General features: G+C 47.6%; 2 protein-coding genes across 4 annotated transcripts in view; both read right to left on the reverse strand.

Moving 5' to 3' along the window:
* PSTPIP1 (proline-serine-threonine phosphatase interacting protein 1) overlaps positions 1–19,169 on the reverse strand; it is a 44,991-nt gene extending 25,822 nt beyond the window's left edge. Inside the window, exon 1 of one of the 3 annotated variants that reach the window (XM_079769554.1) lies at positions 18,974–19,169. In XM_079769554.1, the coding sequence (XP_079625680.1) occupies positions 18,974–19,009 (36 nt within the window). In that variant the 5' untranslated portion in view covers positions 19,010–19,169. The remainder of the gene's footprint in view (positions 1–18,973) is intronic. The other 2 variants (XM_079769552.1, XM_079769553.1) reach the window with 2 other exon arrangements.
* Positions 19,170–23,496: 4,327 nt separating this feature from the next.
* Positions 23,497–24,033, reverse strand: LOC307097701 (small ribosomal subunit protein uS15-like). The gene has a single exon (XM_079767765.1). The coding sequence runs from the start codon at positions 24,008–24,010 to the stop codon at positions 23,555–23,557; it is 456 nt and encodes a 151-aa protein (XP_079623891.1). The 5' UTR covers positions 24,011–24,033; the 3' UTR covers positions 23,497–23,554.
* Between the last annotated feature and the right edge of the window lie 2,323 nt (positions 24,034–26,356).

Raw genomic sequence — 26,356 nt, forward strand, 5'->3', positions numbered from 1 at the left:
CTTCTCCTCCTCCTCCACATCGTCCTTCTCCTCCTCTTTCTTCTTGAAGACCCTTCAACATTTCATGTAATACGGGCTTAGTGGTGATGAACTCATTTAGCTATTTTTTTGTCTGTGAAGTTCTTTATTTGACTTTCAATTCTAAATGATAGGTTTGCTGGGTAGAGTAATCTTGGTTGTAGGTCCTTACTTTTCATCACTTTGAATATTTCTTCCCAATCCCTTCTGGCCTGCATAGTTTCTGTTGAGAAATCAGCTGACAGTCGTATGGGTGCTCCCTTGTAGGTAACTGACTGCTTTTCTCTTGCTGCTTTTAAGATTCTCTCTTTGTCTTTGGCATTTTAATTATGATGTATCTTAATGTGGGCTTCTTTGGGTTCATCTTGTTTGGGACTATCTGTGCTTCCTGGACTTGTATGTCTTTCTTTCACCAGGTAGGGGAAGTTTTTTATCATTATTTCTTTAAATAGGTTTTCAATTTCTCCCTCCCTCTCTTCTACTTCTGGTACCCCCATGATGTGAATGTTGGTATGCTTGAAGTTGTCCCAGAGGCTCCTTACACTATTTTTATGTTCTTGGATTCTTTTTCTTTTTGCTCTTCTGATTGGGTGTTTTTTGCTTCCTTGTATTCCAAATCACTGATTTGATTCTCGGCATCCTTTACTCTACTTTTGATATCCTGTAAATTATTCTTCATTTCAGTTAGTGTAGCCTTCATTTCTGACTGGTCCTTTTTCATGTCTTTGATGTTCTCACTATTTCCTTGAAATTCTCAGTTAGTTCCTTGACATTCTCACTAAGTCCCTTGAAGCTCTCATTAATTTCCTTGAGCAACCTTATAATCATTGTTTTGAACTCTGTATGTAGTAATTTGCTTGCCTCCACTTCATTTAGGTCTTTTTCTGGAGATTTCTTTTGTTCTTTCATTTGTGACATATTTCTTTGTCTCTGCATTTTGGCTGCTTCCCTGTGTTTGTTTCTATGTATTAGGTAGAACTGCTATGTCTCCTGGAACTGGTGCTATGGACTTGTGTGGTAGGTGTCCTATAGGGCCCAGTGGCTCAGCCTTCCCAGTCCCACCTGAGCTGGGCACTCTAGGTGTGCCCTTTTGTGAGCTGTGTGCATTGGTCTGTTGTAGTTGAGCCTTGATTGCTGTTGGCATGATGGGGAGGAATTGACCCCCAGGCCAATTGGCTGTGAGGACAGTGGGAGAGCTGCAGTGCAAGAGATACCCCTATGGAGCAGGACTGGCTTCAGTGGGGCTTTGGCACTTACTAAGTCCATCCTTTGAGTGTGTCACTCATAGATGTGGTAGAGTTGTAATCTGGTGTGGTCTGAAGCTGTCCACTGGGTGCCCTGGCTCTGGGGCCTTTCAGGAGGTATAAAGTCAGTCACTGCCTATACCCTGCCTGGAGCCAACCTGCAGATGTCTGCTATTTGTGTTGGGCTTGGAGGTGCCCAGACAGGCCAAGCTGTGCACCTCAGCAAGCTGTTGCTAGTACTGGGCCTGGGGCCACTTATTGAGAGGTATGAGACACACTGAGTCCAACTGATGCTTGTTTGAGAGATTTTAGGAAAGTCTGAAGCCTGAGCCAGAATAGGCCATTTGTATGGAAAAGCCACTATAAACAGTTTGGGTGGGGATGCAAATTGGGTGGGGTGGGATCTCAGGGAATCATCAAGGTGGGTTGAACAGTATGGACCAGATTGATGGAGACTCAGATATGGTCTGCCAGTCAGCTCTGTTGGGGGGAGGTGCCAACACTTTTGTCTGGGACAGTGGTCAGCAAACTGCGGCTCACGAGCCATATGCGGCTTGTGAGCCGCGGTTTGCCGCTCTGTTGACTAATGAGTTTGCCGACCACTGACCTAGACTCTCGATTCCAATAATTACAGGCTGTTGTTGTTCCTTGTGATTAAGCCCCTATCCAGTGGCCAGCAAACTCATTAGTCAACAGAGTCGCAGTTTGCCGACCACTGGTCTGGGAGAAAGCTGCCCCCAAGTTCTTGCCCTCATGCCACACAAGTTAGTTCCTCCCTGTATGTCCCTGGGTCCTTTCAAGCTGCTACCCTAGTGCTGGAGCTTAGAGTTTGAGTAAGTCTGTGCACTAGCCCTTTAAGAGGAATTGCCTGGGAGTCCAGCAGCCTCCGTGTCACTCAGCCACAATCCCCACTGGTTTTTACAGCCTGAAGTTATGGGGACTTCTCTTCCCAACTCTGGAACCCTGGACTGGGGATCTGGCATGGGGCTGGGAACCCTTGCTCCTCATGGGGGCCTCTGTGGCTAAGATATCTCTCCCAATTAAAAACACGCCACATGTGGGTGTTAGACCAGCCTGTTCCATGCCTCTACCCCATCCTACCAGACTAGGTGTGGTTTCGTCTATAGGGCTTCTATTCAGCCAGATTTGAGGTGGTTATGAATGAAAGTTGTTCTGTATTATATTTATAATTTTGATGTGGTTTGGGGAGGCAGTGAATACCAGCATTTACCTTGGTTTCTTGTCCACACATCCATTCTTGAGGAAAGGTCCCAAACCCTTGAGGGCACTCAGCCAGGTACTTACAAATCAGGTCAAGATTTAGCACCTAGTATCTTTTTTTCTTCTTTCTTCAAAGACCCTAAGATAGCCTCAAAAACTGGGAAAAAGAGCTCCATTTCTCTGATCTCACAGACCATATTCCCATCTCTCAGAGCTCAGAGAATCAGGGAAGCTTCCACACACACTTGGAGGTGGAAGTTTACTGTCTTAAAGTCAAAGCTGGTGGTACTCCTGAGGAAGGTCAGATGTAGTAGGAAACGGTAGAGGTGGCCCTAGTTATGCTAACTGGCCCTGTGTCAAACCCAGCCCACACTCAACAAACTCAGAATAGTGGTATCTTTAGGCCTATAGTAATTAGGACCCCAATCTTATTCTTTCTTCCGCATTCCTAGAAATTCCTTAGGCCTAGGCTCCACTACCCACAGGGTGACAAGCAGGGTGTCTGGAGCTTGATTGGCCACTCAGGGCACCAGCGGAAAGAAGTTGTACCTCCAATCCCTCTGCAGTCCTATTCTGGGGCCAGGGACAGCTTCAGTGTCCAGGCTGATGTTTCTGGGCTAAGCTGGGCCAGACTTCCATTTCTGTGGCTTTCATGTACAGCCATTTGCCCACTAACCAGCCAGAAGACTGTGGCTTCTTGCCCCCCGGTCTCTGCCCTCCCTCTGGACCCACAGGGCAGAAGGAAAATGAATCTGGAGGCCGCCTTCCCTCTCCCCATGAGGAAGTCACTCTAAGCTGGACATCAGGTATGAACTCCACCATAAGGGAGGCATCTTGGCCAGTGCACTCTCCCCAATTCTTGGGGAAACTGAGGTCCAAAGAAGTGAAGGACCTAGCTGAGATCACACAGACAGAAGTAGGACAAGGGACCTATTATTACTCCACGATGTGTCTGGGAGAGATGGCAAGGAGTTGAACAGTGAACTCTGACAGGATTTCAGCCCTGCAATAAGACACTCTCCTCTTTCTTGCCAGTCCATACTCAACTGGACTCTCCATAGGAATCCCTGCCCTTATTCTCAGAGTGGAAAGAGAAGCAAAACCAAACCTACATTGACTGTTCTGGTGGAAGCAGAAGGCAGTGAGGGGTCTTGCAGGCTGAGTCCCCAGGAGCTCATGTCCCCAAAGTGCCACAGGCTCCAGAATCTTGTTCATTGTCTGCTCGGAGCCAGAGGCACTAGCATGTGGTACTAGCAGGTGGTACTACCATCACAAATGACTAGCCTGTTCTAAGGAAGTGCCTGACTCCCCAGGAGCTGCAACCTCCCCGAGACTGCACCCTCAGCTACTTCCTCAAGGGGGTGAGTTATGATTCATTGTTCAGAGCTGGGAAGTATGCTGCTGAGGAAAGAAATGTACCAATCATTCAATCAATCAGTTGGTTCTCCAGGTCCACAATACAAGACCCAGCACCAGATCACTCCTCAGAGTCTACCCTGACTTTCTCTTCCTGTACCCACCCAACTTCACCCTCTAAATACCAAGAGCTCCCTACTGGTCCACCTCACTTATGGGCTCAGGCTGACATTTCCACAATGCCAATGCTATCAGAAGGAAGGTCTCTCACTTCTTTCTTTCCACCCACTGCCTCTGTCACCTGAAATCTGTCCATGGATTTGCCCTTTGTGAAATTGCTATTTGTGGAGTCCACCTGCCACACACTGCACCAAGAACATCACAGCCATTATCTAATTGAAAACACACACCCCAGGAGGTAAGGATGGTGACGAGGAGGCCCAAAGAGGGGAAGTGACTGCCCAAGGTCACTCACCTGGTAAAGGTCAGAATCTGGGATACGAACTCAGGTTGGCCTATTCCCAAAGCCACATACCTACACCAGTCATTCAATCCCATGAACTGTTTTTTAAAAATTTGAAACATCAGAAAAAATGATTTAAAATTATTTTTTTAAATGATCATTCAAAGTCCACTTCAAATCAAAGCTGTACTTCAGGTTATTATTCAGTTGAGGAATGCTGCCTTGGAGAAGGGCTGTGCTGGGTCTGCAGACAAAGCACTGACAACCAACAAGCAGCCAGAAGCTCCACAATGTGGCATCTAAGGTAACCCACCCTGCAATAGGGTGCCAGGTGGCCAGCAGATGCAGTTCCCTCCTTTGAGAGGCTTGCTCAAGCCAGATGCAGATCACAGGCCTTGCTATCTATGCTCTGTGGGTGACCACTCTGGGCCTCACATTCCCCATGAAGGGACCAGATCAGGGCTGCAGGTTATCTCTCGAGGCTTCAAGAGGAGGTACTCAGGAAAGCTCTGGGTAGGAGGAAGCATATTCCTGCCTCAGCCTTAAGACAGTATAGGGAAGGCCTGTATTACCCTGTTCTGCTCAGGGACAGCCCACCTGCTTCCCACTCTAGGTGGATCTGGGTATGAACCATTGTCTAGGCCTGTGGGATGGCCATGACCCTGCCATGCCCCTATTGGGTAGAGAAACGTTTTCTGTACCCACCATCACTTCCTTCTTTTCCGGTCCATATCACTCTTGGTAGCTACAGAGACTCGGGCCCTGAGCAAGTCACTTCCCTTCTTGGAACCTGGTTTCCACATTGAGGAAGTGGGGGCAGAGGCCAATCTCTCTCCTGACCCTGACAGTCACCCCTCTAGAGCACAAACCCATCAGGAAAGACTGGCTGCCAAGTCAGGGCGGGTGTCCAGGCCTTGTCTGAGAGACTGGACAGAGTTCAGCAGACTAGATATGGATTCACATCCCATCTGGTGACCCTGGTTGTTCTCAACTTCTACTCTCTCCTCCCATCCCCAATCCCGGAAAAATGGTCCTAATAGTTCCTACCACCTAGGGTTAATCTGAGAAGACAATGAAATCAGGTGAGAATAGTGATCAGAACTTGCTCTGAGGCAGATACTTGGCTAAGGATGATTACCCCCATGTAATAGCTGAGGACAAGGGAACCCAGAGAGGTTACCTAACCTGCAGGGCACAGCTGAGATTTGAACCCAGCTCTCCCAGATCAAGATCTTGGCTCTTAACCTCCCATTCCTTCACCTCTCTTCAAAGCCCCAAGCTCAGTGACTGTTCTGCAAATGGTAGGTCCCCATGCCCTGCCCCATCTCTGCCTGTTCCACCACCCCCACCAGACAGAGCCTTCCCCCAGTAGGGCCAGCACCATCTACCTACCACAGCCCACACACTCTCCCCTACCAGAGGATCCATTTAAAAGGCTTCATACTCTTTTTCAAGTGCTCCTTTATATGGAATTTCAGAACATAAAGCACATCAGAGAACAGCTTAACCTCTAACCTTGGAGGGAGAAGCCTGGAATTTGGTTCCCATCTGCCAGGACTAAGCTGGGTAGCCTTGGTAAAGTCCCTTGCCTTCTCTGGGCCTTTCTGACTATGAAATGGCTATAAGGGGAAGAAGTGACCTTCAATTGACCTTCTAGTAGGGAGTTTGATACGTGTATGCTGACTTTTGGAAGCCATGGTAACCAGTGGCAGTGTCTTACCTAGAGAAATCTGAAGTCAGGACATGGGCTGGAGCTGCCTGGGGGCTGAGGAAAGAGTGAGGCTGGGGTGGGAGTAGCTGGCCTGTCCAGGGATTGGCACTGATATTTTACTTGGAACTAAGTGGGGGCCACAGAAGGTAACTCGGAAGAGCATCCTTGTAACTCTACCCTTGAGAACTGCCTGGCAGGGAGAGAGGAGGCACCAAAAGAAACTGTGTGGAGTGAACTGTTGGATATGATTATGAGGGGTCAGAGGCAGACAGCAGCAGAAAACGGGCAGATACTGCAGAGGGTACTAATCCAGGGGGGCGGGTTGGCAAAGAACCTGCCAAGGTATCCAGACGAGGAAGAGCTGATCTGTGGACACCTACCACCTACTACACTTTCACCAGCTACAACAGCGCCAGGGAAATACATCTTTCACCCTTTTAGAGTCCTGACCCGTGATGTCCCTGTCCATGGAGATGCCAGGAGCAGCTGGCAGTGGGTGCTGAAATTAGCCTCCAGCATATATGCTGGAGGCTAATTCCAGCAAGTGGGGATGTGTAGAATATAGCAAGTGAAGAAATGGACCCTGTTCTCGTTTCCCATCATAGGCTTCAAACACACAGATGGAAGCCTGGTAAGCTTTAAACTGAATGAGAGTGAAATTCTGATCTTAGTTTGTTGAACTGGAGTAAGTTATATCTGAAAAGAACTAGAAAATCTCTAACACATGCCTCAGGGAGACTCTTGAAACAATGTGGCTTCATGACTGTTGGCTTCTGAGGTGCCCATGGAGGAAACCAGACCATTTGCTTGCAGATTCAAAAACTCATTACCCAGCACCTTTAGATAAACCAGACAGACTCATTCCCTCTACTTCTTATAATAGTGGTAGAAATATGGAAACTGAGGCTCTGAGAAAGCAAGTCAGTGAGTAGCAACCAGGCTCTTTCCCCTGCCCCTCACCTATTGCCCCATAGTTGGTCTCGCCTTCACTATTTTTATTCAGCAAACTGAGGAAGCCAAAGGACCAAACACTGCCCTGGATGGATGGATGGATGGATGGATGGATGGATGGATGGACGGATGGATGAATGGATGACTTAAGACTTCAGTAGAGTAGGCAAGCTGGTTCCTTACCCAGAGTATCCCAGGAGGAGGGTTGGATGAGGAGAGGATCCTAAGCCAAAGCCCTTGAGGAATAATATCTGTAGATCTTTGTGGGCCATTAGAAACAGAGGTGGTATTTGTTCTTTAAAAAAATTTTTTTTTAAACAAAGAGCTTATCAACTCAAGAGCATGTCAGACATTAGAAAGGCTTTGTACAAGAATGGTAGGGTGAAAGCAGGAAACAATTTTCCTTTCTTCTACCTTCCAAAGCCATTATTATATATCTCTTCCACACTGCTCAGCATGTGTTAGAGCTTTTCTAGGGAGACATCTGTGGATGATGTCCTCAGAGCCCTAGGCAAGATTCAGGCAGTAAGACAGGGAGGACAACTCCAGTTCAATACAAGGAAGGGTTTTCCAAGAGCTTAAGTGACCTCAGTTATGGAATGCAGGGCAAGCTGCCTCAATAGGTGGCAAGCACCTCTTCACTAGTGGTCTATGAGCAGGTTGGAGGTTCCACAGAGACCTGTCCTGTACGAGGTGTTTTGGGTCTAGATGTGCCCTGACCCAAGGATTGGAAGGAACCATGAATAAGCAGATAATTGTGAGAAGATTTGCAGCTTTTCTAAGATAGTTCAGGATAGGTGTCACAGGGAGAGAGTTGAGAAGGCATAGACAGACATTTATTTTTTAAGAACCAAATGTGATGTGGTTAGATGAGCTATTCTGGTTTTAGCAGGGCTGACAGGAGCTTGAGATTAGAAATGTATTTTTATTGACCGCCCTCCTTCCCCCGTCTGACGGATGGCCCTGCAGGGCCTCCCAGGGCTCCTCACCAGAGTAGCAGCCCAGCTGGATGGTTCCCTAACACATCTGGGCCCCCTTGGCTTGGGTCCTTGCTTGGTCCCAACATGCTGGGAAGCCTGCAGGTCTGTGTCTGACAGCCCCCTTGCAACCTTATGGAGGCTCTGTCAGACTCTGTGAACTTTCAGGGCCTCTCAGGAATCCCACATACCTAGGTAAGGTTGGGGTGGGCAACAACAAGCACCAGAAGAGGACCTACTGTGTGCATCTGGTGCCTCTTATCTCAGGAATAGTGACTGAAGGGTGCTATTGTTTGAGGACACTGAGGATGAAAGACGTTTTATAATTTTTCCAGGACCAAACAGCAATTTTATGGGTGTGCCAGACTTTAGACCAAAGTCTGTCTGGCTTGAAAGCTTTGTTCTTTTAAATAAGCCTCCTCCATTATCAGGAAGGAAAAGTCTCCACTATCACAATCCTCTCTCCCAAGTCTGTGATGACTGCCCACTTCCCCTCCACCATCTCAAATCTTAAAGGCCCAGCTCAATATCCTACTTCTTCCTTCTGCTTTATGAAACCAAAATGTATTGAAAACTTAGAACAAGGAGGGGTTGGGGTTGGGGGTGAACACAAGTCCAGGCAGAGAAAATGAGCCCCTCAGGTTTAAGAGCCTGGAAGTGTGATGATGCTCAGAACTGTAAGCCTGAGTGAAAGGCAGCAATGAGAGATCTGAGGGGGCTGGACAGGTGTCTGAAGATGTGGCTTGAGGACAGCTGAAGAAGAGTCCTGAGTCAGGCAGAGAAAGGTGTGGGACTTTCCTAGGAGCTTAATAGGAGCCAGGGCCAGGTTCCAAGTTCAGGGAAGGGAACTGGGTAGGATATGTATGGAAAGGCCAGTATTCTTGATATCTTATCACCTCTAATTCTCATAGAACCCTGCAATGTCCACTGTGCTGTTATTGTTCCATGTAACAGATGAGCAACTGAGGTTCAGCAAAGTGAGTGAATAGTGTTCAGCCATAAAAAGGAATGAAATTCTGACACATGCTAAAACATGAATGAACCTGAAAGACATTATGCTAAGTGAAGTAAACCAGATACAAAAGGACAATTATTATATGAGGTTCCTACTTAGGCAAATTCATAGAGACAGAAAGTAGAAAGAAGTAGGAGAAAAGAGAATGGAGATGGAGAATTATTGTTTAACTAGAGGCCCAGTGCACGAAATTCATGCATGGGTAGAGTCCCTAGGCCTGGCTAGCAATCAGGGCTGATTGAGGCTTTCTAGCTGCCGGCCAGGGCCTCCCTTCATTCTTTGCCGCCCCCTGGTGGTCAGTGCACATCATAGAGAGCGATTGAACCCCTGGTCTCTCGGTCGAACTCCCATGGGGACACTTTGCTTATTAGCCTTTTATATGTATAGATGGGTACAGAGTTTCTGTTTGGGATGATGAAATGGTCCAGAAATAGTGGCGATGCTTGTATAATATTGTGAATGTACTTCATGCTACTGAATTGCACACTTACAATGGTTAAAATGGTAAATTTTATATTATATATATCTATAATAATAAAAGCATAATATGCTAATTAGACCAGACAGCCAAACGACCTTCTGGACATCATTCCAGATGTCCTTCTGGTCGAAGCCACAGCAGCAGGGACTGAGGCAGAGATGGTTAGGGGTGATCAGGCAGGCAAGCGAGTGGTTAGGGGCAATCAGGCAGCAGGCAGAGTGGTTAGAGGGGATCAGGCAGGCAGGAGAGCAGTTAGGGGAGATCAGGCAGGCAGGAGAGCAGTTAGGGGAGATCAGGCAGGCAGGAGAGCAGTTAGGGGCATCAGGCAGGCAGAGTGGTTAGGGGCATCAGGCAGGCAGGCAGAGTGGTTGGGGCATCAGGCAGGCAGGCAGAGTGATTAGGGGCAATCAGGCAGGCAGAGTGGTTAGGGGTGATCAGGCAGGCAGGCGAGCGGTTAGGAGCCAGCTGTCCTGGATTGTGAGAGGGATCCAGGATTGCGAGAGTGTGCAGGCTGGGCTGAGGGATCCCCGCCCCCCTCGCCCTAGCGCACAAATGTCGTGCACCGGGCCTCTAGTTTACTAAAATAAAAAAGTAATTGTATAAGATTATAAGGTTAAAAAAAAACATGTAAATGGTAAAAGCCAGATATCTGCTCCTTAGCAGTGGCAGTGCATCCAGGATCACCACTGTTATCTACACCAACGATTCTCAACTCTGTCTCACTTTGGAAACACTGGAGAACTTGGAAAAACATTGATGCCCAGTCCCCACCTCCAAATTCAGAGGTAATTGACTTGTGGTATGGCCTGGACATTGGGACTTTTTTAAGAACTATAGTCCTACAAGATCTGGCTCCCTGTTACATTTCTGATCTGATCTCCAACTACTCTTCATCTCATCTCTCTGCCCCAGTCACACAGGTCTCTTTGTTGTTCCTTAAAGCACTCTCCTGCCTCAGTTCATCACCTCCTCTTCTCATCTCCACTATGGCTCAGCTTCTGTTTTTCCATTTCCATAGCTGGGAAGCCCTGAGTATCATCTGGCCACTCCATCCCCACCCTGACTGCTACTTGAGCTCCAGCTGTCACTTCCTGTTACCCAATAGTAGTTGGCCTGTCAGCACCAGCAGAAGTGGCTGTCACTTGCCTGACGGTTGCTCAGGGTTCTAGGTCTCAGCAAATCACCACACCCTCCCATTAACCCCAAAGGGCTCTCTGACCCAGGCCTGAGAAGATAGCAGCCAGGCCTGGCCCAGTAGCCCCAAAATCCATCTGGGTGGCACCCCCAGGTACACATCCCCTTGGTTTTCTCTCTGTAAAATGGGAATAAAAATACCAAACTCACAGGGCTATTGTTGGAATTAAATGCATCTTGTCACTTGAATCCATGGGAAGGGTCTCTAATGGTGAAATTTAATATGCAATGGTGAACAGAGTTGGAAAGGCATTCTGGGAATAGGAGAATCCACATATGAGGCTCACCCTATAGAGCATATCCAATTATAAGTCTGGGTCCCTTCTGCCCTGAGCCTCCCCATCTTCAAAGCCTTCATCTTAGGTGAACATCACTCTGACATCCTACAGATATGGAAAATGAAGTTCAGACAGGGGAAATGATTCCCCAAGGCCCCCAGCAAGTGAGGGTGAGGGCCAGGTGATGCTTCAAAGAAGCCTGTTCCCTTCTGAGCCTCAAGAAGGGGAATTACTGAGCCTGTAAGGAAGGGAACTTCTGGAGCTATCCCGGTGGGGAGCCCTGGTGTGAGCAGCCCTCAAGGCACAGGGCACCATTGTCTCTTGCTGGAAGCCAAAAGCGGTTTTAGTTTCTACACCAAGTTCCTTTTATTGTGCAGTTCACAGTGTTAGTTAGGCTCTGGGTGAGGAGGAAGGGCATCCTGCCCACAACTTGTAGCCTTCAGCCCCCTTTGCACGAGAGGAAACATCCACCACTGGAAAGGCTGCAAAAAGGCAGAAAACAGTATTTCTGTCACCATCTAAGTCTTGTCAGGACTTTTCACAATCCAGCTGGAATCTTCCCTTCCTACCCTGAACAATCCTCTAGGACAGAAAACCGTCTCCCAAACCCACTGTGCCCACTCCCCCTCCACACTTTTGCCCATGTCATCCTTCCACCTGGAGTGTCACTTGTCCTCCTGCCATTTCCCAAATCCCCACCCACTCTTTGAAAGCCCAAGAAAGACCCTTCCTTTCCTTTTCAGGGGCTACCTCAGTTGTGGATAAGTATTAGGAACAGCAAGAAAAAGCCCCCAGTTTCCTGGGAATTGCAGTGCAAAGAGGGTCATTGAGAAGCAGATCTTGTTTTCCACCAAAGATAAAAAAAAAAAAAAAAAGGCATGGGTTATACTCTTGACCCAGGACACTACAGCCAGTAAATCCTATAGGTGACCGTCTGCAGGCATTGCAAAAGCGGAGCAAGCACGACCACACACCTCTGCAATCTACTATTACCATCAGACAGTTGGCCACGTCCTGTGGAATGAGAACAGATGAGCCAAGTTCTCAGTCCTCCGGGGGCGGGTGGGGGAGAATGAGGGGTGGGGAGGGGTTGCTATACTACAGAGCGTGCACAGAGTATGTGAAAGAGGAATGCTATTGAACCACAATTTTTGCCTAAAATTACCATCTCGGCCTTGCAAACAGGAATTTCTTAGTTTTGTTTTCAGATATTTTTCTTTTAATGACACATGTAATCTGTGATCACTTGCATTAAATTAGAGAAGTGGAGAAAAAAAAATCACCCTGCTTCCAAGACCGTAGAAACCAATGCCATCCTTTTACCCTGCAGGAGTTATAATGGAACCAAGAACAGACTAGCCAATTGCCTTGAATTCAGTTGCGGAGCATGATGGCATCCGACAGACCTGCATGAGAGCCCTTGCTTTGCCCTAGACATGTGACCATAGAGTAGCCTTTGACCTGCCCACGGCTCTGTGTAGGAGATGGGAGGGCATTGACACCCCTCCCGTGCAGGTGGGTTTGGATACATGTGCAGTGACTGTCCCAGTGCCTGGCTTCTATTAGGTACTCAGCAAACAGGCTGTATACCACTCCTCTGGGTTGATTTAAGTAGCTGGGACTCGGATAAAAATATATTCATGGAACTTGAAATAAATGTCTCCTTTTTCCTTTTAACTTTAATTTAAATTTTTCAATAAGTAATACATTTACACAGTCTAAAAATTAAACAGTATAAAAAAGTGAAAGCACTCACTGCCACCAGCCCTGTCCCCCACCAATTTCTTTTCTTTCACTTCCCCCAAAGGTCATCACTTTAATTAGTTCTCTGTGCGTCATTCCAGAGATTCTCGTTGTTAAAACAAGCCTAAGCTAATATAAAGGCTTATTTCCCCCAGTTCTCACAGCAGGTTGAATACCAGACACACACAGCTTGGCTCTGTGCTTTTTACACAAAATACCATGTCTTGAAGAACTCTCCTAAGTAGTACAGAGAGAACTTCTGTCCTCATTCTTTCTGACAGCCATGACCGGGGAGACACTGACAAGGCAGTTGGAAAGGTGGAACAGCCAGGCATCCATCCCTCTCTTGCCTCTAAGTCCCTATTGCTCCAGGAGGACCTGCTCCTCAGCCACTGGCCTCCTCAGCCTTCAAGGCCATAGGGCCTGTCCTACTGCTAGTCCTCACGCAGCGTCTGAGCAGACTTTGGTTCTCAGCAGGGCCCCTCTCAGTTTGGTCCTCCAGCTCCTATCCAGCCAGAGGGGTAGAGGGTTTCCAAAGGGTCTGCTAGTGCCAAATGCTAGAGAACCCGCACTTTCTTACTCAGGAATATCTCCTCTTCTGGGAATCTACCCAAGGAAGTAATCCTCAAATGCAAACTTTGATACACAAAGATCTACCCATTGCATCACTGTCTAGAATAGTAAATAATTGGCAACAACCTAAATGTGCAACAATAGAGGATTGAATAAATAAATCATAGCATGTCCACCAAATCCACAAGATGCAGGACTATACAGTCATTAACAATGTTGTTTTGAAGACAAGGAAACCACATCCACAACCACATGTTCAAAATGGAATTATGTTGAAAGGGTGGGGGGCAGGTCTTAAAACAATGTGAATGTAATTATGGATCTGGACTGTACATTTAAAATGGTCAAGATGGTAAATTTTATGTTAGATGTATTTTTCCATGATTAAAAATAAATTTTAAAATGCAAGAAAATTAGCTTGTACCTATGTTAAGAATCTTAGAAAAACACGGCAAAATATTACCAGCAATCTCTGTGTGATGAGACAACTAAGGCTGTTTTATTCCTGTTTTTTTTTTTCTTCCTATTTTTCCACTTTCCTTTTAGGATCTTATATTTTCTGCTTTTAAGGTATGTTCATAGCTTTAAGTGTCCAGAACAGAACAGGTACCCAGTGAACATCAACCTCCCCTGATTTTCCATGAAGTCCTGGGGCCACTGTCGGCAGGTCCTGAGGTAGTGGACAGCAGCTTTAGGACAGGTTAAAGTGGGGCCCTTCTCTGTAGTCTCCTAAATGAGGAACCTCAGAATCTCAAAACTGGGAAGGGGAAGAAGCTACAGCAGCTGAGTGGACACATGGGGGAGGGGTGGGCCCAGCCTCAGTCCCATGTGCCTCCCTGGTAATTCATGCCCCCACCCAGGGAGTAGTACTTTCCTCTGTCCTCTGTCTCTTGGGGTCCTCAGACTCTCCACGCTTGGCACAGAGCTTTCCAGATGAAGCTGGACACCAGCTTAAAAGGGAGATGTGACCACAAAGAAGAAGGAAAATTTCAGGCCTATTCTCAGTCCCCCTTGGTGGCTTCTGCCTAAAGGTGGGTCGCAGTGGTGGTGAGAGGCCACTGTAGTAACTCTGGCCTAGCCTCCTCAGGCTCTCACTTTTCCTTTTAATAACCCCAAAAGGGGTAGGATGTAGATATCAATAAAACCTGGCCCAGGACTAGAGCTTTCCTCTTAAAACAATACCCAGTGACTTTTTTGCAAAGGCCATTAGATATATAGGTCTGGGAGAGAGTGAGACAGTGGGAAGGATAAGCACGCCTCAGAGCCCTGCTCCACTTGGTACACAAGGCCTAGCCCAGTTATCAGGGAACCTGAGTTTCCAGCACTGGATGGTGACTTCCTTGAGGGCAAGATGGTCTCATTCATCTGATTGGATTTAGGGGTGAGGCTGGGCAGTACAGTTTAAACCACCTAGTCAAGAACCCTGCTTAACAAATATTTGTAAATATAACTAAAATGAAATGGAGGAGAAAATAGGTTCAGGAAGGCAGGTGGGACCATGTAGATATTCACTGTTCATTCGCTTATTCTACAAACATTGACTGAGTATATACCCCACTTGCCAGCCCTGTGCTGAGGATGCAGACAGATGTTTCTTGCAATGCAGATTGGTTGTCTGCTGGGAGCACAGCCACTGGAGAGGAGAGCTGTGTGTATGGAAGGGGTGAGGGGAAGCATCCTGCCTCTTCTAGGCTTCTATGCGCCTCTGACTTGGTGCTGAGGCAGGTATTGGAGATCTAAGGCCTTCTCAGCTTGGGCATCTGTATTCTCAGCCTCAGCTTTATTTCACTGACAGGCCCTGCTCTGAGGCTCAGCCACAAACTTCGTGCAAAGCCATGATGCTCTTTATCCTGGTGTGTGTTTAATATAAATCAAATTATCCCTTCCCTCCCTACGTGGCTAGCCCTACTCTCACCTCATTCCCACAGCAGCCTGCATCTGAATGCTCTGCCACAGATAAAGGCAGGCTATAAATACTCTGTGGCAACACTGATAACTTTGCAAATACAGGCCTTCTTAGGGACAGAACTTTTCTACTCCTATGCTGAATGTTTCCACCACTTATGAGCCATTCTGTTTGCTTTTTATAATTTTTTTTTGTCTCCTCTCTTGCTATCAGTCTACCAGATATCTGTGAAACTATCTCTAAAAGTTCAGATCCACCAATATTTATCAATCACCAATATATATCAGGTTCCATGCAGAACCCTACTAGTTGCTACATCTACCGGTTAAAAAAATCACATGACTGATTTTGTAAAAATTGTGGGTAAAACCAGAGTTCATAGGCCCTACCTAAAAGCTATGGGCCATCCTATCTAATAAAGAGGGAATATGCTAATTGATCATCATGCCCTCACAAACATGGCAGCGCCCACAGCCAATAACGAGGGAATATGCTAATTGACTGCCATGCCTTCAAAGTTGGCGGCACCCACAGTCACAAGATGGTGGCGCCCAGTCTCCGTAGCCCCGCTGGGGCAGCAGGTGTGCGGTACAGCCAGGCCCGCCCCCAGGCAGGTCCGACCGATGCGTGCGTCTGCCTCCGGAGTCCCCCAGTCCCCTCAGCCCCTCAGCCACCCAGGGCCGGCTCGAGGTGCAGGCAAGCCTCAGATGTCAGCTGCCCAGCCACCCAGGGCCAGCCCGAGGGACTACCAAATGACTGAACAAGCAGGCTGCGTGGGGTGACCAAGCTGGTGGCGGGGCTGTGAGGGGTGACCAGGCTGGCAGGGAAGGCAGTTGGGGGCGACCAGGCCAGCAGGGGGGCTGTTGGGAGTGACGAGGTCAGCAGGGGGTAGTTGGGGGTGACCAGGCCAGCAGGGGGGACAGTTGGGGGCAACCAGGCTGGCAGGGGGGGCAGTAAGAGGTGACCAGGCCAGTGGGGAGGGACAGTTGGGGGTGACCAGGCTGGCAGGGGGAATTAGTGAGGGACGACCAAACGACTGAACAGCAAGCTGCGTGGGATGACCAGGCTGGTAGGGGGGGGCAGTAAGAGGCGACCAGACTGGCGGGGGGGGGGGGCAGTTGGGGGCGACCAGGCCAGTGGGGGTGGGGTGCAGTTGGGGGCGATTAGGCTGGCGGGGGGTGGCAGTGAGGGATGACTAGGCCAGCAGGGGGGCGGGCAGTTAGGGCCGATCAGGACGGCACGCAGAGGCAGTGAGGGACGATCAGACTGGTGGAGAGGGGAGGCAGTTAGGGGCAACCAGGCAGGCAGGCAGGTGAGCAATTAGGAGCCAGCGGTCCAGGATTGTGAGAGGGATGTCCAACTGTCGGTCTAGACCAGCAGTTGGACATCCCCCGAGGGGTCCCGGATTGGAGAGTGTGCAGGCTGGGCTGAGGGGACCCCCCATGCATGAATTTCGTGCACCAGGCCTCTAGTCTAGTATAAGTAAAGTAAATGGGCTTTCGTGTAAGCTCTTAGCTCCTTAAAAATGACTTTCGTTTCTCTCCTTACTATTAGCTAGTGCCAGAAACAGGGCTGGTGACACCTGTGTTCTAGAAAGTTGAGATTGCCAGATAATTAAAGTGCTGTGGTGTTGGACATCATTTTTGTAGGATTTCCTACCACTATTAAAGACTAGTCATTTTTAGTGTGCTGCCCAGCTGCAGGGTTTAATGGTATTGCCTTGGGCTGGGGTAGGCGGAAATAGTAGAGGGGGATGGCTGTGCTCTATCCCTAACATCCTGGCAGTTAGATCAGTATGCCTTTTGTGTTTTACAGATTTATGTGTAAATTGAGCTTCAAGGTACTTCTATAAACCTTGCCTGATCTCCCTACTTCTCTGAGAGGTAGGAAGGACAGATTTTTTTTTGTCCATTTCACCAATGTGGCTCCAAAATGTAGTGATCTGCCATGTTGATAGAGAATAATGAAGCACCTTGGGTGAGAACCCAGGCCCTGGAGCCAGCCTGTTGGGTTCAATCCAAGCTTTGTGATCTTGGGCAAGTTACTTAAGCTCTCTTAATTTTCCCCCAAGTAATGTGGAAAACAAAAAACTACTTCATTGGTTTAAAAGAGTGATTTGACACATGTTTCTGTGAGTGTTAGATGTCCTCATGGGCTGAGGGTCAGGGAGTGGTGCTAGAATTCAAAGCCATTTTGAGGCATTTGCCAGGGTCAGTATGTCAGGCTCCCACTGATCACTTCTCTCCCCCCGCCCCCCAGATCTGACCTTCCCCAGGGAAGCTGTACCCCCACATCAGGCGCAGGGAGCCAGCAGTAGAGGACCGGAGGCAGCTGGAGGCCATGAAGCCCACAGTGGCTCAGAGGTGGGGCAAGTGCAGAGTGTGGCAGGATACGGCTCAGGAAGCTGCTTTCTTGCTGCTGCTTCTGTTGCTGCTGCTACTGCCACACCCTGCTTCCTCATACACTATTTTCTACTGCCCAGATCTCCTTGCCCCCAGCTCTGCCCTAGGGAAGTGGGCCCAGGCACTCTGGTGTGGGATAGGTGTCCTGGAGGGAAAACAATCAGGGTCTCCTGGGCTACAGAGCAACCTGGATTTTCAGGCCTTACCCCTTTCTCCAACCTTATACTCTTCAGAGCAATGATGTGGTGACTCACCACTCCCTGCCTCCCCCACTGTAGCCACCTATCCACCCCCTTTTGTAATCCCCAACTGCCAACCTGGTGGTGGGATTGGCTGAGCCAGGTCTGTCTCCATTGTCTAAACAGAGGTCCATAGAGGCACAGAGTGTCCTACCCAGGCAGCCCTCTCTCCACTGTGTGGCCAGAGTGGGCACAAAACAGGTCACTCACATGCTGGTCACAGGTCCCAGAAAAGGATCCAGGGAGGGGAGGCTGTTGACTGAGGCAAAGGGCCATGGAGTCCTCTATGGGGTTGAGAGGGGGGCTCTTGGGACAATCACATTCCTCAGCTCTAATCAGAGAGGTCTCAGCTTTCCCCCCTTGAGCACCGGGGACAGCTAGAAGTCCAGGAGCAGAGGAGAAGGCTGAAAAACAGTCAGAAAAATCAGAGGGGATTTGAGGCCCAAACTGGGCTTGCAGGCTGGGCCAAGCCACCAGTTGGGTGCCATTCTCTCATGGAAGAAAGAAAGAAATTGATTTACCTCTGCACTGAATTTAAGAAAATGAGCAAGGAATTGACCTGCCCTCCTGCCTCTTCAAAGGGTCCCTAAGGACTGCAAGGAAGGGGGTTTGTGTGAGGGAAGAGAATTACTATTTGAATGCCAACAAGGTACTAGGGACTTTGTTACATTTGATCACCATGTTTAATCCTCTCAATAGACTTGTATATTTATCAATATTTACCTCCACTATGTAAGTAGGAAAAATGAGGCTCAGAGAAGTAAAATAACTTATCTAGCCCTTTAATAGCAGAGTCAATATCCCAATTCATTTGTTTGCTCCCCAAACCTGTGACCCATTCCCTTTTTTTCTTCATTTGGCCTCCTCAAATTCCCACCCACATATTGGACTCTCCTCTCAAAAAATTCTGCTATGGGGAGAGGGTCACCTGGAGGAGGAACCAGTCCTGGGGTACAGGGGATATCTCTCACCCACTGTCTTGAAGCTTGCATAGCAATCATACCCCAGGCTGAGGACCCCCTTTATCTTCCAACTTAGAAGGGACGGTGGCCCAGGTTACCTCCACAAATACAAAATACAACCACTATTTTTATGAGTAAATCTCTCTCTTCCCTTGACCACATCCCAATCAACTACCCTGGGAAAATTTCAGCCAATCTTCCCATTCTACTTGTTTAACTCCCTGTCAGTCTTCACTCACCCAAAAAGCATCTTTGAATTGAAGCTGGGGCATCATCCTCAGGCTGCCACGGCAAAGCTTTCTCTCCTCCCACAGGCAGGGCTGAACGAGGTCCAGGAACCAGGCACACTGTCCCAGTACGGACAGTGTTGGCCCAGTTGTTCCCGACTTGGCTGATGCTGTCTGCAGCACCTCAGAAGACACCCACAATCTAGAGATGAGCTGCCAGAGGGAGCAAAAGAGCTCGATCTGTTTTGCCTGGGGCTAGAATCAGCAGCAAAATGAGGAAGGAGCAGTGCCCAGTGATGGGAGGGCGGGTTCTGGTTTCCGGCCCAACCCCTTGCCAGCCCCATGGTGATGGAGGACACAGTCCAGGTTGCAGGACTTAGCAGGGATGCCAGCCCCAGATGGGAGGCAGTGGCCAGAGAGAGAGAGGCAGGTAGGCACAGAGGCTAGGTGGGCAGGCAGCCTGTGCAGAAAGGTTTGTGCAGTTTCCCCCTAGGTGCAGGCACCAGGCCCCTCACCCACAGGAAGTAGAGCTGCTGTGCTCCTGTGTGCAGCTCTGCCTGCAGCCTGCCTCCCTCCTGTTCTCCTCCACTTGCCTCCTTCTGATGTCCTAGTTGAGCCATTCTCAGAGGCCATAAACTTAGGGAGACTGAAGTCACAGAAGGTGAGGGAGAGGAGGGGTCAGGAACCAGGGGTGCTGTTGCCCACCACCCCAGCCTCACTCCAGACCAGGTACATAAATGCTAGACTCTCCATCCCTCCCCAGCAAACCATTTGGGGGTGGGGAGCTTCCCTAGGACTAGCACTCACTATCATTCATAAAATCCTGGCTACATGGTGTCCCAATCCACATCTTACCCTCAAGGAGTCTGGGGGTAAATGCAACTGCATTCTACGGGGCCGGCTGTAGGAACACTGAGGAGGGGTGAGTGGAAAACAGCTTGAGGCTTTATGGACACCGACCTTCTGCCCTCCAAGTCTCCAGATTAGACACTTTCTGGGGCAGGAAGCCCCTCTAAAGATGTCTTCAGCCCAGAAGAATGTAATTGAACCTACAGAGACAGCATTATAAAGGTATAGATGTTGGAGTTCAAAAACCCAGGTTGAAGCCCACTTTCTGTTTTGTCTGGGCCTTACCCTTCAATAGTTGAGGAAACTTAATTGACCCTCTAACACAATAAGCCCCAGTTTCCCCATCTGCCACCCTTAATCTTTGAAGGTGTTGATACCATTACTGGAGTTTCTGGTTTGGCTGGGCATGTGCTGGGCCACTGTCAGGTACCACCTTGAGAAGAGCCCTGGACTGGAACCCCAGACACAGCCTGAGGAGCTATGGCTTGCCCACTAAGCAGAAGAAGATGCTGGTGTGGGGCCTAAGCCCAGAGCCAGGTGGCAAGAAGGGATGAGTCAGCTTCTTCACAAATCAGCACCCTCACGGGCTAGGTTAGAGATGGGGGACACCCAAGCTTCTGAAATAGCCACCAAGAGAGAATACATCAGGGAGAATTGCAGAGCAGTAAGGTTGACCCTGATAGCCCCCACCTCCAGAGTCCTTCAGTTTGAGCTAATAAACACCGTCAGCATTGAAGTTACCCCAGTTGCTTGCAACTGAAGACAGCTGTGAACCCAGGGGAGTTAGACACCTACTAAGAAGGGCTCCTTACGAATAACTGGACTCAAATTTTAGAAAACAGAGCCCAGCAGCCATTTCTGCACAGGGGCCTCTCACACAAACTGCACTTCACAAAGAAGCTTGCACTAGTCTGCCTGCCTACACTGTGTTTCTACCATCTGAGCCAGCTCTTATAAAGGAGTTCCTGGAATCCTATTTCAATCAATATGACTGAGGCTTTCTCCATCCAATCAGAGCTGTGCAACTCTGACCAAACAGAGTGGCTCTATTCTGACCATTCAGGACAGTGCTTTTGGAGCAATCAAACTGTGAGGATTTGGAGTCCTCATTTACATGAAAATGAACCAATCGGGAACTAGGGGTGGGGACTCCTGCCATATAAGCCAGCTTCCCCTCTGGCTCAGGGAGTGCACTTTTCCTTTTCCACTGAAGACTGAGTTTCCCTAGCTGAGCTAGAACTCCAAATATGTCTCACCAGAGCAGAGCAGAGCTGCCTAGCTGAAGAGAGGCCTGGCTCTGGGGCAGTCTCACAGCTGTGCTGTTTTCATAGCCACACTGCCTCAAATTGAGCTGTTCCAATGCAGTTCTGTTTTCACAGCTGTGCTGTATCACTTGTTGAGCTGTTTGTACTGAATAAAGCAGGGGTCCTCAAACTTTTTAAATGGGGCCAGTTCACTGTCCCTCAGACCGTTGGAGGGCCGGACTATAGTTTAAAAAAAACTAGGAACAAATTCCTATGCACACTGCACATATCTTATTTTGAAGTAAAAAAAAAACAAAACGGCAAAAACACCCGCATGTGGCCCGCAGGCTGTAGTTTGAGGACGCCTGGAATAAAGTTTCTTTCTTCACCACACCCCAAATTGGGGAATTCTGTTGGTGTTTGAATTGGTGAGACCATTGGTTAACAGCTGCCATAATAGAAAAAAAACACACACAACAGCTTGAAAGGATGGGAGTGGGGGAGAAAGGGTGTGTGGTTGGGAGGTAGTTACACCCTGCCTTCCCTATTAGAGTCAGGTCAGTCATTGTGTCCCACTGGGCCTCAGTTTCCCCATCTATAAAGTGAAGCAGTAAGGCAACTGCAGCAGTGTGTGTCTGATTCACTTATGAAACCTAACAACTATGCAGCTTGCCTGACTCCCATCCAGTTTGTAGGTCTAAGTTGGGGCCTGACCTTATGTTTTTCTACAGTTTCTGATAGGCTCATGTAGATGGTCTCTGAAGAACCTTTCATCAGTGCAAGCCACCTCCCTTTGACCAGTGAGCTGGTGGTGAGGTAATTCTTGGTCCTCACTAAAGGAACCCTTCCCCCACATCTACTTGGCCTATGTTTCAGTTACTCTGCTGACTGCCTATTCACCATGTTATACCTCTTTGGTGTCTACCCTGGCTTCTAAAGACTGACTGTGCTTGGAAACTCAGAATCACACTCTTGTGGTTGAAAGTTAGTAAATCTGAAAGCTCCTTGTCAACTCAGAAGAGTTGTGTGCTTTATTTTTTTCAATCCTTTTTCCAGAGCAAACTGAAAAACAATCTATATCACATCCTGAGCACTGAGTGCCATGCCCTGGGTATCAACCAAGGCCTGAGGCTAGGGTGTCTCCTGGTGTCAGATTTACCATGTGGTAGCCCCACCCCCACCCCACACGGCCCCTGGTCTCTGCACTTCCTTCTCAGCTGGGGACTTCCCTTCTTTCCACTCCCTATTCTTCATGTTTCTGCCCCAGACCCTGGCCTGGCCCTTCACCTTCAGCTCCACACTCTAGGAATGAAGACCCCACTTAGGATAGGACTCTGACAATTAATTGCTCTCTCTGAGTCTCAGTTTCCTTATCTGCTAAATTAGGTGAGACTCAAGACATGTGAAATGCTTAGCATATGGCCCTCTGCAGTAAAACTCAGCAGCCTATTATTATGCTGGAACTTCTTTCCTGCCTGGTCTCACCAGTGAGTTTCTTCTTATTAATAAAGCCCCAGTTCCCCTCCTGTGGGAGGTCTTCCCAGCCTAGGTTCCCCAGCAGAGCCCCTCTTCTTGCACACACTGCTCTCCTGCTACTCAGCACATTTCTCCTCCTGGGAGACCACCCCCAGCAGATTGACAGAAAGTTTTCCTTGTTTATGTCTATGTCCCTAGACAGGAAGGCTCAGTAAATGTAATGATGGCTACATTACAGTGGGGCTTGTTCTCTTCTGGGGCAAGGGAAGGTGGGGGTGAGAGTGGGAGCGCCAGCCCAGTAAACATGTGCTTCTGGCCTCTCAGGAACAGTGACCCACAATGGTCAGGTACAGGAACATTCCACTTCAGTTATGTGGTGGGTAAGTACCTGAGAGCTATGGCCAGCATCATGGCAGTGTACTCTGCTACTTCAGGAAGGAGATACAAGTGTCGAATGGTCTGCCTAGCGAATGGCAGATATTAAGACAGCATGTTAGCAATGAAAAGGACAAAACAAATGCCCCTTGAACCGGTAGCAATGCTGTTTCTAAATGAAATTCATGATAAGGGCCTCCTGGTTTCCTGATGTCACCAAGGAGCTTTGAGACACTCCTCTGCAGCCTTGTGCCCTCTCTAGAAGGCTCCAAGATACTGCTTCAGATTCTTCTTATACAAAATGAGGTTAAAGGATAGCCTGGGGCCAGGTCATTCAGAGTTTATATCGCCAGTGAGGCAGAGTAAGGACAGAACCATTGTCTTGTAAATAATGGGAAATCATAGCAAGGTGACAATGGGAAGGTACATTATCAAATCTGGGTTTGAAAATGTCATCTGCTGTGTGGAAAACAGACAGCAGTGAACAGGCTTGGCTTCAGGGATGAACAATGAGTGCAACTACACAGGGCCCTGTTGCTCAGAAGGGCCTTGCATGTAGGACTTAATGCTTTGGCAATTGCCATCTTGAAATTCTTTTTTTTGTTTTTTTTGTTAAACAATGATTTTATTGTTCGAGTACATAGGTATTTTATGCAACCAATGCAGAGGCTGTGGATGACTCGTATTTCCAATTGGGGGGCAGGACTCGTTTGGTCTTATAATATCGAGCCAACCGGTGAATACGGCTCTCGATCAGAATCAGACGGAATTTAGCATCCTTATCCTTTCGGTTCCTCTCAAGATGTTTTCGAACTGCAACAGCTTTCTTAATTAAATGGTAGAGATCCTCAGGAAGATCAGGAGCAAGTCCTTTAGACTTAAGAATTCTCAAGATCTTATTGCCTGTCACAAAACGTACTTGTGCAACGCCATGTGAGTCTCTCAGGATCACACCGATTTGTGAGGGAGTCAGGCCCTTCTTGGCCAGTTTGTAGATCTGCTCCTTCACGTCGTCAGACGTCAATTTCAGCCAGGTGGGGATGCTGCGGCGATAGGGCAGAGCCGACTGGGACAGGCCCTTCCTGGGAGCGTGCATGCGACCCATGATGGCGGCGGACTGGCAGTGGAAAAGAGCTTGAAATTCTTAATATTATCTTTAAGTTTGTTTTAAAAGTGAAGACTACTGGGACAATGAAGCATGCATCAAAAACTTGGAGCCTCGGCTCAAGTATGGTCCTGCCTCCTACCCATCTCCCCTGGATGGGTTCTCAGCTTTCCCCTCCAAGGTCCTGCCTAACAACCACTGCTACCCTCTGTCCCCAGCAAGGATGCAATATCCATGGGGATTGCAATACACCATGGGAAAGAGAGATGCTTGGCTTGACTTCCCTGCCCACAGCTGGGGAATGTAGTTCGATGGCTGGTAGGAAGGGAAACTCAGCAGCTAGTAGGTTTGATGCAGAAACAAGTGAGGGGCCCTTGTCCCACAAGTATTCCCATGCCCGAGGGAGTGTAACATTAAACAGCAAATAAAGCACCATGCCAGGTTGAGAGAACATGGGAAAGGAAAACCTTTATATATTAGTACTTTAAATAGGACTTTTTAAAAAAATAAGAGGCCCCACATTTTCTTTTTTTCTTCCTTTCTTTATATTTCTTTTTTCTTTTTTTTATTGTTTAAAGTATTACAATTAGTAGTACACATGACTACTTTTTTCCCCCAATTGACCTTCCCCCAGCCTCCCCTACCCCCCTGCAAATGCCCTCACCCCCCCTCCCAGTGTCTTGTGTCCATGGGTTATGCTTATATACATGCATACAAGTCCTTTGGTTGATCTCTTACCGGCCACCAACCCCCCAAACCTCCCCAGCCTTCCCACTGTCATTTGACAGTCTGTTCGATGCTTCTCTACCTCTGTATCTATTTTTGTTCATCAGTTTATAATGTTCGTTATTATCCATAAATGAGTGAAATCATGTGGTATTTTTCTTTCACTGCCTGGCTTATTTCACTTAGCATAATGCTCTCTAGTTCCATCCATGCTGTTGCAACTGGTAAGAATTCCTTCTTTTATATAGCAGCGTAGTATTCCATTGTGTAGATGTACCACAGTTTTCTAATCCACTCATCTGCTGATGGGCATTTAGGCTGTTTCCAAATCTTAGCTATTGTAAATTGTGCTGCTATGTACATAGGGGTGCATATATACTTTCTGATTGGTGTTTCTGTTTTCTTGAGATATATTCCTAGAAGTGGTATTACTGGGTCAAATGGCAGTTCCATTTTTAATTTTTTGAGGAAACTCCATACTGTTTTCCACAATGGCTGCACCAGTCTGCATTCCCACCAGCAGTGAAGAAGGGTTCCTTTTTCTCTGCATCCTCTCCAGCACTTGTCGTTTGTTGATTTGTTAATGATAGCCATTCTGACAGGTGTGAGGTGGTACCTCATTGATGTTTTGATTTGCATCTCTCGTATGATTAGTGCCTTTGAGCATGTTTTCATATGTCTCTTGGCTTTCTGAATGTCCTCTTTTGAAAAGTGTCTATTTAGGTCATTTGCCCATTTTTTGATTGGGATTTTTATCTTCCTTTTGTTAAGTGGTACGAGTTCCCTGTAAATGTTGGAGATTAAACCCTTATAGGAGATAACATTGGCAAATATGTTCTCACATGCAGTGGGTTTCTTATTGTTTTGTTGATGGTTTCTTTTGCTGTGCAGAAGCTTTTAATTTTGATGTAGTCCCATTTGTTTATTTTCTCCTTAGTTTCCATTGCCCTAGGAGCTGTATTGTTAAATATATTGCTATGACAAATGTCTGCTATTTTGCTGCCTATAGCTTCTTCCAAGATTTTTATGGTTTCCCATCTTATGTTTAAGTCCTTTATCCATTTTGAGTTTATTTCTGTGTATGGTGTAAGTTGGTGGTCTAATTTCATTTTTTTGCAAGTATCTGTTCAGTTTTCCCAACACCATTTATAGAAGAGACTGTCTTGACTCCATTGTATGGTCTTGCCTCCTTTGTCAAATATTAATTGTGCGTAATGGCTTGTGTCGATTTCTGGGTTCTCTGTTTTGGTCTACATGTCTGTTCTTGTGCCAGTACCAGGCAGTTTTGAGAACAATGGTTTTGTAGTATGGCTTCTCTGCCTTTGTATCTGTTCAGATCATTACAGTTGTAATCCCTCCAACATTGTTCTTCTTTCTCAAGATTGCTGCAGCTATTCGGGGGTCTTTGTTTATTTCAGATGAATTTTTGGAGAATTTTTTCTAGGTCTTTGAAGTATTTTGTTGGTATTTTAATGGGGATTGCATTGAATTTATAGGTTGCTTTGGGTAGTATGGACATTTTAATGATGTTGATTCTACCAATCCATGAACATGGTATATTCTTCCATTTGTTTATGTCTTCCTCTATCTCTTTTTTTCAGCGTTCCAAAATTTTCTGAT

This window comes from Cnephaeus nilssonii (assembly GCF_951640355.1).
Source record: "Cnephaeus nilssonii genome assembly, chromosome: 4".
Taxonomy (NCBI): Eukaryota; Metazoa; Chordata; class Mammalia; order Chiroptera; family Vespertilionidae; genus Cnephaeus; species Cnephaeus nilssonii.

Excerpts from the sequence above, each read along its gene's own strand:
- LOC307097701 (XM_079767765.1), bottom strand. The coding sequence starts at position 24,010 with ATGGGTCGCATGCACGCTCCCAGGAAGGGCCTGTCCCAGTCGGCTCTG.